Source organism: Lindgomyces ingoldianus (assembly GCF_010093535.1).
Source record: "Lindgomyces ingoldianus strain ATCC 200398 unplaced genomic scaffold BDR25scaffold_35, whole genome shotgun sequence".
Classification (NCBI taxonomy): Eukaryota; Fungi; Ascomycota; class Dothideomycetes; order Pleosporales; family Lindgomycetaceae; genus Lindgomyces; species Lindgomyces ingoldianus.
Window position 1 is genome coordinate 607,452 of NW_022985196.1, and position 12,001 is coordinate 619,452.

The window sequence follows — 12,001 nt, forward strand, 5'->3', positions numbered from 1 at the left end:
GTGGTGTTTAACAGTCCAAGAGATCAAAATATGAGAAACCTCATCCACCCTGGGGATACTCATTGATTTATCTATTCCTTTCTGGCCAATCAAGCTTTGTGTCCGAGCGTACGCGTGTCAGCTTGTTCAGTGGCGCCGACTCGCGGCCTAGATGTCATAAATTGATGTTTTCTTGGTCAGTCCATCACGAGGCTTCTTTCCTCCCGAAAATCAAGAGGCCTCGCGTTCAAAAACATCAATTAGTTTGGCCGAGATTGCGGGGTTGCTATGCAAAGCTTTCAAGTCAATCGACTCCATTCAAAGCTGTACGAGGGCTTATTGCACGGAACATTGGCGGGCGCGCGAAGGTCACGGGCAATGTTTTGGGGGCCCGGAGCCTGACTCCGCTTTCAGCTCCCTAGAGTGAATGGTGATTGGTTGAGATCCCTGAGGGCATCCCTTGGCGAAACATGGTTTGCGAGTTGAACTGTCAAGGTTCAACCTAACCTTAACGAAACATCCGCAAAGCAAAAAGCACTTTACAGCCACCTTGGCAACGCTTCCCTTCACAAATAAGAGTTCTTCGGCTCTACTGCATGACCAACTGCGTACGCGTTCCCTTCAACCACGTAAGTCTTCAGCGGTTTGTATTGCACAGCATCACGATAGTTTCACATTGTGGGTAGGTCTGAATCGCATTACTGTGCTGTATACCCCTAAAAGAGCCTGGAAAAGTTGGTTCATTTCAAAGGCTCTATCGTTTCAGGATACGAGATGAAGAGTTCAGACAAAATTGTCAACTATGGCGAGGCGAACGTGTTCCGCGGACGGCAGCATAAAGCAAGAAACAGTAATATTATTACGCGGGTAACGAGGCATTTCTGGCATGGACGAGCCGAGCATTTAGATACATGATAAGAATTATAACCGAAAATAACGACACGCATCTTCGCCCTGCAAGAGCAAGTTAAGGGTGAGCCCCGACCTACCGTTACTGCTCTTCAGCAGACAGATTGCTTCCTTCGCTTCCTCAAACTTCCTCACTCAGAGTAGAGCCTTGCTGGCTAACATCTAGGGTGCCGCCGTCAATCAGATACCCTAATCAGATACGCGTAGCGAACTTAGTCGTAAGAATATTTTCGGGTTATGAACGTCTAACTGCGAGACAGCACAACAATGATAGCTCGATGTGTCCTCTCTCATACCACCTTATAATTTCATTTAATGTCATTACTCATAAGACATTAATAGTTATTTCCCCTTTATTTTAAGTCTTCAAATCATTCCCAAAGACAACGCAGCGTCATTTTCAGATTCCGAATCATTTCTCTGCTAAGTGGTAAAAGGATGCAAGGCCGGCGAACGCTGCCTAAGAGACAGGTCCAGTCCTCTACTTGAATGACTGCTTACTATTGTTCTCATTCTGTCCCAGTGTAGTGATCCAGTGTTGTCAACTCTCATATGGCGCAACTTCACTCCCTCCTTCCAGTCAATAGTTTTTCTGTTGCCGTAGAATATCGCTAAGACAAGAAGAACGTCTGCAACCAAAGCGTCATTATTGCAAGCATTCTCAAACACAGACACGGCCATGCTACGATCGAATGCTTGGCAAGGCTCTAAACGTGTTGGTCCGGTGTGGGTGCAGGTCCAATTATTGGTGCTGTAAGGGAGTATATCTTTACTCTCTTTGGATTTATGATTGCTCAGATTTCTCGGAAACTAACCCGCAAGCTTATTCCTCTGGTCCACATGATCGTTCAAGAGCTTTGTGTCTAGCATCCAAGTTGATTTCGTTAGGTGTGCTACCTTCGCGCGCAAGGCTCCTTTTTCTGTATTCGGGTCTGAGGATTAGATGTATCACATTAGAGTGTGTCCAGGATCACTTAAAGAAGAAGGGATTCCGTCCAGAGAGGGCCATTCTTTATCGGTGGATACACGTTCCAGGATTCTTGCCATGAGGGGACCATCTATCCCCATGTAAGTTGTGTCTTTAGTCTTCTTCCAGATATCCTTCGTTTCATTCTTAAACGACAGGCGAGGCTGTTCATGGAAGACGAATGTTCCTACAGGAGCTATAAGCAAGCTGTCGCAGGAACAAGACACGTTTAAATTCGAGGGGTAGTTATAGCTAGTTTTTATTTCTCCATACAGCCATGATGTCTTGCATTTGCGAATGAGACAGGTGGTGAAATTCTGAGACCCCAGTTTTCCGATTTTCGCCAGAAGTCACCTGTGAGATTCGTGGTATCGTTTCGCTTGAATTTCATAAGATGCGTTACGTTAAGAATGACCTAGTGTTGCATAATAAAAGGTTTAGTCTTTTGAGTGTCCCAGTATATCAGGTCGTAGTTATAGTTCTCCACACTGGAAAAGACTTCATCTCAGCATCAAAGCTAACGTCAGTTGAAATATGGCGAACTTCTGTGACACAAAAAGTTCTCTCTCGATTACACCCTTGAAGGATTCGGTGGATCAGAAACAGTATATTTGTAAGATTGGCAGGAGTGGTAGTGTACGTCTTGAGCTTGCTTAAATAGTTTTGTATGCATTTACGCCCAATTTGTAGGTCATGTATACACCGCGGGTTTGCGATTCTCCCTGCTGCAGCTCGTTTCGAGCCACATCGGCCAGTGGGAATATTAAGATATTATTAACGCAAGGTTGGACATATCTTACGAGAACAGGAGTCCATAGTTATAGGCTTGATTTAACGATCGTTAGTTAGTTCAACAGAACAAATTAAAGCGACGATCTTTAAAATTAACGATTCTGTAGACTCAGATCAACAACCTCAGTGAGGCCTGTAAGAATACTGGGAGCTATATAACTACCAAAGAACTTCATTCAGAATCATCATTATCAGCATGTCTAAGAGATTCGGTGTGAAAAGGTATAACAGAATACAAATTTCGACATCCAATGTTGGGTACCCGTCTTTGGTCTGATTCTCCATCGATGGATTTGTAAATGTGACGGTCCTGCTAACTAGTGTTCCCAGCACAAACGGATTGCCGCATTTTAGTTGAGCACTTGGGTTGTTTTCTTAGCCGCAGGAAGTTGCAAGTTGCTACTTCGACTCCATTACTTTCCGGATCATTCCTAAAATAGTAGTTGGGCCAAGTTGAGCGATCGCTTGGACTCCAAGTCGATCAGGCAACATTGTTCAGTAAGCCGACCGATGTGTGCGAAATGGTAGACAGGCCGGAGACCAAATTCTTTGCATCTTGGAAAGATTCTTCGATCACACGTCTCTGCGCATCGTTGCATCTCGAACTATAACCGAAGGTGACTTGTTGCGTGGTATTTTCGCACTAGGTCAAGTGTGTCCTTGAAGTGAGAAGTAGAAGCCATAAAATCTTAAGCAGCCCACTCCAATACTGGCGCATTTTTTTGAGTTCGCGTAGGTCTGGAAGCATGTATATTTCGCAGACAGGATTTCCTAGACTTGAATTTTCTAGGAAGAGAAGACGAAGAAGGTACGAGAAATCAGGAGGAAAGGACAGGAAGACGACTATTACAAGCCCGCTGGCGAAGAAATCTAGGCAAGTACTTAAGGTGACCCGTTATCGTTGAAAAAGAGACTCAGCGCTGGGGCAAGGAAGGCATAGGCTTCTTGGGAAAGTCAACCTCCAGAAACATATCCACTACACCATAACAAAGCCCAGTGTGTCCAACCGTTAGTTACAGAGCCTTTTAGAGGTTGTATAGTACAGTTACAAAAAAGTTAGCTGTTACTAACTAACTATACAAAGAAGATAACATTAGTGTACAGTTTAAATACAGTAAGTAAAGTATTATAAAGTAATTACACTAAAGCTAAAAACTATACCTAATTAGAAAGTTATAATACCTCTTATAAAATCTATAGTTGTTAATCTTACTAGTAACAGTAATGTTATGTAACTAATTCTTCTGCAGTTAAGAAGCCTTTATTATTAACACTAATAGTTAATTTTTTTTAATTATAATAGTCTTTTTAGCCTGTAAGAAGCACTACTTGCACTTACATAAAGTTGCTAGGATTAATAGGAAATTTAAGGTAATGTTAATTTTAAAGGTAATTCTAATGTTGTAATAAGGTAGGCGCCCCGCCTGCCAAGCCGATACTATACGACTTTCCCCACTGTACCAAAAGGTACGCACGAGAATACTTAAGCTAAGTATTCTCGCATAGTATAATATATATATAGGTAATGCTAGGGTAAGCACTAGCACTAGCGGTTGTCTCTAGCCTAGCCTAAACCTCTATGAGCGAGAGAAGGCCACGTGGTTGACCGTGCCGACCTCGTTACAAATGTTATAGCAGGCATTATTTAGGTGCTCCTTAGCCTAGGTATCTTGCATATGCTTTAAAGGAGTTGCTTTACGCAAGGACAGCCTAGATAGGCTAGGTAAGGCTATACAGGCCTTCTCTAAGTGTTAAGATAAGGCATGTAAGGATAAGGCCTACAAGAATAGAGCCTGCAAGGTAGTAACACGCTAAGATAACTGCGTTATTAATTAGGATAAAAATTAGGACATTATAATAGGCAAAAGAATAAGGTAGATAGCATAGTTGCTAAATTTATTAGAAGATTACTAATAAAACAGGCACTAATAGCATTCTCTGCATTAATCTCTAAACACAAGCCTCCTAGCCCTTAGCAACCTGCCTTTAACTGCCTAAAACTACTAAAAATTCTATATAACTACTGTAAACAGTTAGTACAGCAGCCTTATGTATAGTACAGTATACTGAGTAGATGCCCTGTACGTACGTACGTGACCAAAATCAGTGTACTGCAGTACTGTACTATCAGGTGTACTAACGGTTGGACACACTGACAAAGCCTAAATTTCCCTACACCTAGAGATTGGCAGAATTGACACCTTCGTACAAAAGAAAGACCCCGTGTAGTGAACCCGACGACTAGAAACTCACTTTTACCAAACTCTTACCTCATTGCAACTCCGGCGTAGCAAAAGTGAGGATACTCTACGCTTTTATGTCCTCAAGAAGCCGCGTAGGCAGCCAGCATGATGGATTCGCGGAGTGGCTGCATTTGAAGCGCCGTGTCGAAGCAAATCTTGAGGTGTAGAAGACGGGAACGTGCATCTGCAAATCAACGGCTCCAAGCTTCAAATATCGGACAAGACATAGTAGCTCCTAGAAGAAGCCTCATTCGCTCAGCAACAATGCTTTGTCATTGTCATGACAAAAAGTAGCATTGACAGCAATGCCTTTGATGGGGAAAGTTGAAGGCAGCAGGTGCTCCTAGGAAGTGACATTTTAGCACTGACCAGCGCACCTCCCACCAAACAAGACACTAGCTGCTTGAAGATTGAAATAGTGGAGAAGGCGGGCTGAAACAATACCTACGGTGCTGGAGCTCGACGTACAACTTAGATCTCGATGTCGTCCGATAATTAACTCGTGATTACTCTATCTGGTCAACGTTCTCAGTTAGACAAAGATGGCTTCAGGAAAGGGGAGCCTTGAGTCTGAACATACAAGAGCCGAGGGGCCTGAGGGCTGACAAGTTTTGCATACAACAATTACATTTCATAATTCAAAGGATAGTGTGTATGTTTTATGTATTACAATAAGTAGAAGCAAAGGCGTTAAAACAATCCTAAGCGCTCAATGACCGTCTGTCAAATCACAGCGAGTGTTCTCAATACCCATCTACTCTAAAGCGAAGTAGATGTCAACGCCAAGTGCTATGCTATCCATTCATATCCCATTAGAACCCTTATCTTCCGAATATCCAACACCATCTACCATTCCGAGCCCATCTAGTAGTACCGAATGTATGGTCCATCACTGGGCGAGTCCCACTCAATCGTCATCGCATCGCCAGTAGGGGCAACCTCGAATCCCTTTTTCCCTGATGGACACGGGAACGAAAAGCTTCCCCATTTCTGCTGGGCGAGGCCTCCCCACTTCGACACCTCGAGCCTGCCCAATTGGACGTCACGGTAGTTTGATGGTGGTCCCCAGCCTGGGCTGCTGGCAGTTGCATACTGCGAGGAGTGGAAGGCGTCCAGTTGAGCAACGTCGGGTGTGACACTGAAGGTGCCGTCGTTGAGCTCGAAGTTGAATTCGCAGGTCTTGCCATCTGCTGCCTGGGGGAAGGAGAAGGTCATGAGGGTTGAGATGTCGTCGTTGCCGCTTTGTTGACGCTGGATCTTGCCCCGACGTACGTTGAACTCGATCTGGCCGTTGTAGCCATGGTGAATGGATATGGTTTCAGGAGTGATGTAGGGGCCTGAAACTGGAGCGGCGACTGTGGATGAAGTGAATGCTAGGATGGCAGCAGCAATGGTAGTGGCGAACTTCATTTTGATTTTTTGGGTGTGGTTTGAAGTGAAGTTTGAGTGAATGGATTGAGGAGAGATGAATTGGAAGAGGAATAGAAACAAGAAGTAGATGGAAGAATGAGGATAATGTTCGAACTGTTGTTGCTGTTTAGATGAGGGATACACTGGAGTAGCAATAAGGCATCTTTATATATACATACTTGACGGCGTTCTCGAGGCTGAGAAACATTTGCCTCTCACCAACACCTTACACCGCCAGCTCGAGAATAGCTCACGATACCACATCGTAAAGAGGATGTGGCGTAGACACTCTCATGGGCTCTGTTCCACCGCCAAGACATATTTCCGCTATCCACAGAACGAGAGCGGAAACAGCGGATGCCACTGTGGCGCAGGTGAGCCAACATGCGATTTTGTTCAGGCCACTGAGAAGGAACCAGTCAGAGAGAAGTGCGTAAGAAAAAGAGAAGTGGTGTTCACGCCAAGTCTGGCTGCGGATGAGGTGATGCACTTTAACGAGGCAGCTGAGAGGGCAACGACTGCCTTCCGGCCTGCTGAGCCGACTCTTCTAAAAGGCTGAGCAAGCTTCTGCCAGTTATGTAAAAGCCACCAGGTCGTGTGATAGGTCTTGTCGCTAGTTGTGGCTTCATTTTGTGGCCCATTTTAGATTCATAAATTAAATGGGGAGATTTCTGGAGGTAAGATTACGCGATTATCTCTCTCAACCTTACCAGGCAAAATGGCATTGTTGCATCTCACACAACTGTCAGTTGTTTGACATTCAGCGGTGTGTGGTGGCTTGGCCGATGAGATTGTGGAGATTGCCTGGACATACATGAGTGGCTTGTTTATGGCCGAATAAGCTAATCCAAATGTCTTGAAGGGTGCCATCGCTTCACAACGCAAATCAAATACGAGGAATTTATTTCTGATTTGAATACAGACTCGGTGCGGAGTCGTTGGCGGACAGTGTTGGCGGATGCTATTTCTAGAGTTGATCAGCAAAGGTGCCTCTAGTCTGATCCAACTGAACTCGAATGTTGTACAGAATCCGGTCCTCTCAAACATCAATTCACCCATCCGGTAAACTCCGAGTAGATTCTTCTCAGCCGTATACGTTAGTCTGGCCCGGCGAAGATAGAGTCGATCGCGCGTTCACAAAGTTCTTTGAGCTGCTTCCGGTCAAAACCAAAATGTGTAGCAGCAAGGGAGTACTGGTAAGACAGAGGACTGGAGAAGACGCCGACGTCATCGGTCTGGAAGCTCGTAAATGGGAGATCTGCCTAAGTTTGAGACTACCGACGTACGCATAAGACCACTGGAACATCGCTGTGCCTCCACATACCGAAGTGATGGTTTGGGTAGCCCCCGGTTATCAGCTCAGCGTGAGCGTTACAACTCAGGCACAAGTCGAGGCCGATGTTACGCTTCTTAATGACTTCCTGAGATTCATCCTGTGCATGAATCACGTGGACGAGCCTGTCCGGCTGCCAGGAAAGTAGCGCACGCAGCTCCTGGTCAGTAGCTGAGACTTGAGTCTCCGCAAAATGTAACGTCATTTTCAATCCGGCAGCCTTCGCTCGTGTGGAGGCATTAGTGAAAATACATACGTCCCCACTTGCCGGGTCCCACATAGGTCGATGCCAATTACTCCGTCAGAGCGATATTTAGGAGCTAAGTTGACGACCTCCTCGGCTTCGGCCGAGGTGTTCCGCCGATCTATAGAGATGAGGTGTGCTTGCATGCTACTGCTCTCTGGCTCGTTGTGCGTTTTGATTAGGCTGAGGATTGTCTTGATGTAGTCTCCCTTCGTGATATTGCGCTCTGGTACAGCTTTTGGTGTGGTGCGAAGCTCCAGATAGACCACGCCATCGGTCTAGAAGTCATGCAAGACTGCTTCAGTTAAATATCTGCTTGTACGTCAACCTTATTAGTATAATGGCATCCTAGAGGCTGATTCTAGCTTTTAAACATACTCTATGGTGGCAAAGCTATTGCATAGCCTGTATATGTAGGACGAGAAAAGCGGGAAGAACCTGATCACGCGTCATCAGCCGGTTGCTCCCTACAAGGCCAGGTCTCATGCATGGACGACGTGCTGAATCACGCTCTGCGTTTCACGTCGGGCGGAAGGTTTCCAAAACATAGCTAGCTGCTTCGAGCAATGAAGAAACAAACACCAAAAGGAGATATGCAGACTGCTAGACAATATCGAAAGAAGGAGCGCAGGCAAACCCATGACAGGAAAGAGATCGGAGAATTGGAACCTGGCTTATAACACAAAACGTGCGCGTATTATGATGCACGTCAGACCCAGGCTTGCAGGCAGAGCTGGGGAATCTCAAATCTTAGAACACAAGATCAAACGGCGGTGGCGTTCCTACGTTTTAATGTCATAATCGACGTCCCTGGAGGAATGGCGATGAGGGGATCCTCCAGCTCCAGCGTCGGGTCTTGAGCACGCCTTTGCTCCCAGATATCATTGCGGCACTCTACCGGTGAGGTGAGCATGAAGCTGGAAACGGGGCACAGATTAGCATTCCGTGAAAGGGAAGTCAAAGCTCTCTTGGCGCCCGGAGGGGTGAAGAAGGGGGGCTGGAGGCCGACGATATCTCGATCTTGGGCATTCACCTGATGAAGTCGACGTCGACGGCAGCAGCGAGGGAAAGTGTCACTTTTTGCAACGGAGGATCGACACTCCTGCGGGCCAAGAGAACAGCAGAACTGGGTACGCGATGGCTGAAGGTAAATGGTCGTGATGTTGAGGCGGCTTTCGATAGCGGTGGACGGGCCTGTGATGGGTGCAAAGCCAATTTGTCCAAGTGTAGCAGGCGCCAATCAGCGGCGGCTTCTCGAACGGGTCGCTCTTTCTAGCGCAGGTTTGCCAAAGGAGCAACAGCAGCCTGCGAGATTACGAATGGCAGGAGCGCCCTCGCAACAACTCCCCACGAACTGTGTGCCCATCACGACCACTCCTTCACTGCGAAACGGCAGCCTGCTCCCGCGTCGCCTCACCTGCACCCCGCATTGTTGCTGTTGCTGTCGCTGTCGCTGCCCTCTTGCTTTCATTGCCCGCGGCGTTGCAGACAAGCAGCCCTCCTCGCTCCGCGTCCCCAGCAACGTTACTCGGCTAACGGACCCCAAAGGCCAAGCTTCACCCAGGCCGCTCTCGTACCTCATCTCCAGCACAACCGCCGCAACACCTCCTCCCCCAGACCTGTCTTCACCCGTTGTCTCCGCCGACTTCTTCGAGCGAGCAATTGCCGTTGCTCTGCGCGCGCCCGTCGCCTTGCCTGCTTCTTCGCTCGCACCTGACTTAGCCTCTTCTCGGTCTCCGGCCGCTGCAGCTGCGTCCCTGCGCGAGGCCCCTGGATCTTGCCTGCCTCGCCTCTCGACGCTGTCCTCCGCGACACCCTACCTTCGCCCCGACTCTTGACACTGTACTATGGCCGATATGAACGCAGAATCTATCCAACAGAAAATCCAGATCGCCCGCCGTGATGCCGAGGCTCTCAAGGACAGGATAAAACGGAAGAAGGACGAGCTGGCTGACACAACCCGTACGTCGTGCTGACCCATGGGCCCCGTCCCGCATCGCAACGCAACCCTCTTTGAGCGCCCTCCGCTAACAGATTGGCTACAGTTCGCGATGTTGCGAAGCAGCGGGTCGATGCCCTCCCGCGCCTCACCATGAAGACCAAGCGCACCCTCAAGGGCCACTTGGCGAAGATCTATGCTATGCATTGGTCAACGGACCGACGGCACCTCGTCTCTGCCTCCCAGGATGGGAAGCTCATAATCTGGGATGCATACACAACAAACAAAGTTCACGCCATTCCCCTCCGATCTTCGTGGGTCATGACCTGCGCCTATTCACCCTCAGGGAATTATGTGGCGTGCGGTGGCCTGGACAACATCTGCTCCATCTACAATCTCTCTGCACGAGAGGGCCCGACCCGTGTTGCCCGCGAGTTGTCTGGCCACTCCGGATACCTGAGTTGCTGTCGATTCATTAGTGACAAGCGTATCCTGACCTCTTCTGGCGACATGACCTGCGTGCTTTGGGACTTGGAGACTGGTTCGAAGGTGCACGAATTTGCCGACCATCTTGGCGACGTGATGAGCTTGAGCATAAATCCGCTTGATCACAACCAATTCGTCTCCGGAGCCTGTGATGCCTTCGCCAAACTGTGGGATATTCGACAGCAGAAGTGTGTGCAGACCTTTGCAGCGCATGACTCCGACATTAACGCCATCCAATTCTTCCCGAATGGAAACGCCTTCGGTACAGGTTCGGACGACGCATCGTGCAGGCTGTTCGATATCCGCGCCGACCGCGAGCTTCAGAGCTACACCGTGAGTTAGGCCTGATTATGAATCAATGTGATTTGCTTTTGCGGATTACTAACCCGCTTCGGTCCATAGATCCCCGAACCCGTATGTGGAATCACGTCGGTAGCTTTCTCGGTCTCTGGCAGACTGTTGTTCGCTGGTTACGATGACTTCGAGTGCAAGGTGCGTAGGGCTGGCCCACATCGGTGGAAGGGAGACTGACTCAAATATAGGTATGGGATGTACTTCGAGGAGAGCGTGTCGGGACACTGCAAGGACACGACAACCGAGTCAGCTGTCTCGGTGTAAGTAATGACGCGCTGAGTCTCTGCACTGGCTCATGGGACTCCATGGTAAGTTTGATATGCACCCTATATCATGTCACATATAGCTGACTTGGCACGCAGTTGCGCATCTGGGCATAATTCACGCTGCTTGGTATGTGACTACATGTGATAATGCAATCTCAACGAGGATGACTCCGTGCGCACTTCTCCTTTAATTTGTAGCCCAACTACGACAAAAAAGCCTTGTACGTTTCTCATACACCCTCTACATCCTCATATCGCTTCCCATCACACACCATCCTCTCGGCTTCTGCCTGGGTGCCAACCAATATAATACAACTCCATTTTTGGGAATGGATACGGCCATTGTATCATCCGGTGGAACAACGCGAGGCGCTCGGAAACTTTTTTTTCTTCTCTTTTCTTTCCAAAGGCCGGGATGCGAAGTCGTTGTTCTACCATACCACTTTTCCTAAACTCTTCTTCTTTTCCGATGAAATGGAAACTTGTTTTTTCACACCGAGTTCATTATCCGGGATGGCCTTTTCTGCGTACATCTATCTGTGTGGGGTGTGTGGGGTGCTGTTTCCCGATCTGCAAATTCCATCAAATTCCTACAACTTTAGCCTCTGTGTTGTCCGTAGTGTCTGTCGCGTGTGCCTACCTCTACTCAGCGTTCCCTACTTGTTTAACTCACATCCCTTTTTTCGTTGTTTGGTCGATTAAAAGCAGATTTATCTTCTGTGCGTTTGTTGGACAGGGAGGAAGCATGGGTGCGATGTGAGGGCGAGTCGGAAGGTTGCTCTATGTTTTCGGCTTTCAATCGACACCGGTGGTGATGGATGGTGAGGGATGTGGGTGGAGATGGATCAGACGGAAGCAGGTGGTTTACTTGGGTGAGCTTTGGAGAGGAGCGCGGTGAGCGGTTTCCTATATGCATTCCGGGTTCGTTAGTCGTGCGGGAAGCATGTGCGTGCTATCAAGCAGTGAGATACTAGTTCTGAGGTTTCTCTCCACCCCACACCGGCTATGCTTGTATCTACTTTTCACTCTCTCAGGGTCTTTGTCATATCCGGTGCGTTTCTGGCCTGTGTCTTGTCTGT

At 47.9% G+C, this 12,001-nt stretch overlaps 4 protein-coding genes across 4 annotated transcripts; 2 read left to right on the forward strand and 2 right to left on the reverse strand.

Annotated features, from left to right (window-relative positions):
* Nucleotides 1-5,659: 5,659 nt before the first annotated feature.
* Nucleotides 5,660-6,425, reverse strand: BDR25DRAFT_79813 (uncharacterized protein). Its single transcript, XM_033699066.1, has one exon. The coding sequence runs from the start codon at nucleotides 6,298-6,300 to the stop codon at nucleotides 5,755-5,757; it is 546 nt and encodes a 181-aa protein (XP_033542999.1). The 5' UTR covers nucleotides 6,301-6,425; the 3' UTR covers nucleotides 5,660-5,754.
* A 782-nt stretch (nucleotides 6,426-7,207) lies between these two features.
* On the reverse strand, nucleotides 7,208-8,906 carry BDR25DRAFT_336676 (Metallo-dependent hydrolase; the record flags this gene model as incomplete). The annotated part of the gene is made up of 6 exons (XM_033693125.1): nucleotides 7,208-7,535; nucleotides 7,587-7,858; nucleotides 7,912-8,155; nucleotides 8,252-8,315; nucleotides 8,684-8,794; nucleotides 8,887-8,906. 6 exons carry the CDS (start codon nucleotides 8,904-8,906, stop codon nucleotides 7,398-7,400), a joined length of 849 nt encoding a protein of 282 aa, XP_033543000.1. The 3' UTR covers nucleotides 7,208-7,397.
* BDR25DRAFT_79857 (uncharacterized protein) lies at nucleotides 8,774-9,848 on the forward strand. Its single transcript, XM_033699068.1, has one exon. The coding sequence runs from the start codon at nucleotides 9,029-9,031 to the stop codon at nucleotides 9,713-9,715; it is 687 nt and encodes a 228-aa protein (XP_033543001.1). The 5' UTR covers nucleotides 8,774-9,028; the 3' UTR covers nucleotides 9,716-9,848.
* BDR25DRAFT_79836 (guanine nucleotide-binding protein, beta subunit) lies at nucleotides 9,593-11,187 on the forward strand. Its single transcript, XM_033699067.1, has 5 exons — nucleotides 9,593-9,839; nucleotides 9,923-10,635; nucleotides 10,705-10,794; nucleotides 10,845-10,964; nucleotides 11,019-11,187. Exons 1-5 carry the CDS (start codon nucleotides 9,725-9,727, stop codon nucleotides 11,034-11,036), a joined length of 1,056 nt encoding a protein of 351 aa, XP_033543002.1. The 5' UTR covers nucleotides 9,593-9,724; the 3' UTR covers nucleotides 11,037-11,187.
* Nucleotides 11,188-12,001: the final 814 nt, after the last annotated feature.

What these genes read in the sequence shown, in the direction of transcription:
- BDR25DRAFT_79836 (XM_033699067.1), top strand. Translation starts at nt 9,725, where the DNA reads ATGGCCGATATGAACGCAGAATCTATCCAACAGAAAATCCAGATCGCC. An exon ending in GCGAGCTTCAGAGCTACACC is followed by an intron (nt 10,636 to 10,704) that starts GTGAGTTAGGCC and finishes TTCGGTCCATAG; the next exon opens with ATCCCCGAACCCGTATGTGG. An exon ending in ACGATGACTTCGAGTGCAAG is followed by an intron (nt 10,795 to 10,844) that starts GTGCGTAGGGCT and finishes ACTCAAATATAG; the next exon opens with GTATGGGATGTACTTCGAGG.
- BDR25DRAFT_79857 (XM_033699068.1), top strand. Translation starts at nt 9,029, where the DNA reads ATGGTCGTGATGTTGAGGCGGCTTTCGATAGCGGTGGACGGGCCTGTG.
- BDR25DRAFT_79813 (XM_033699066.1), bottom strand. Translation starts at nt 6,300, where the DNA reads ATGAAGTTCGCCACTACCATTGCTGCTGCCATCCTAGCATTCACTTCA.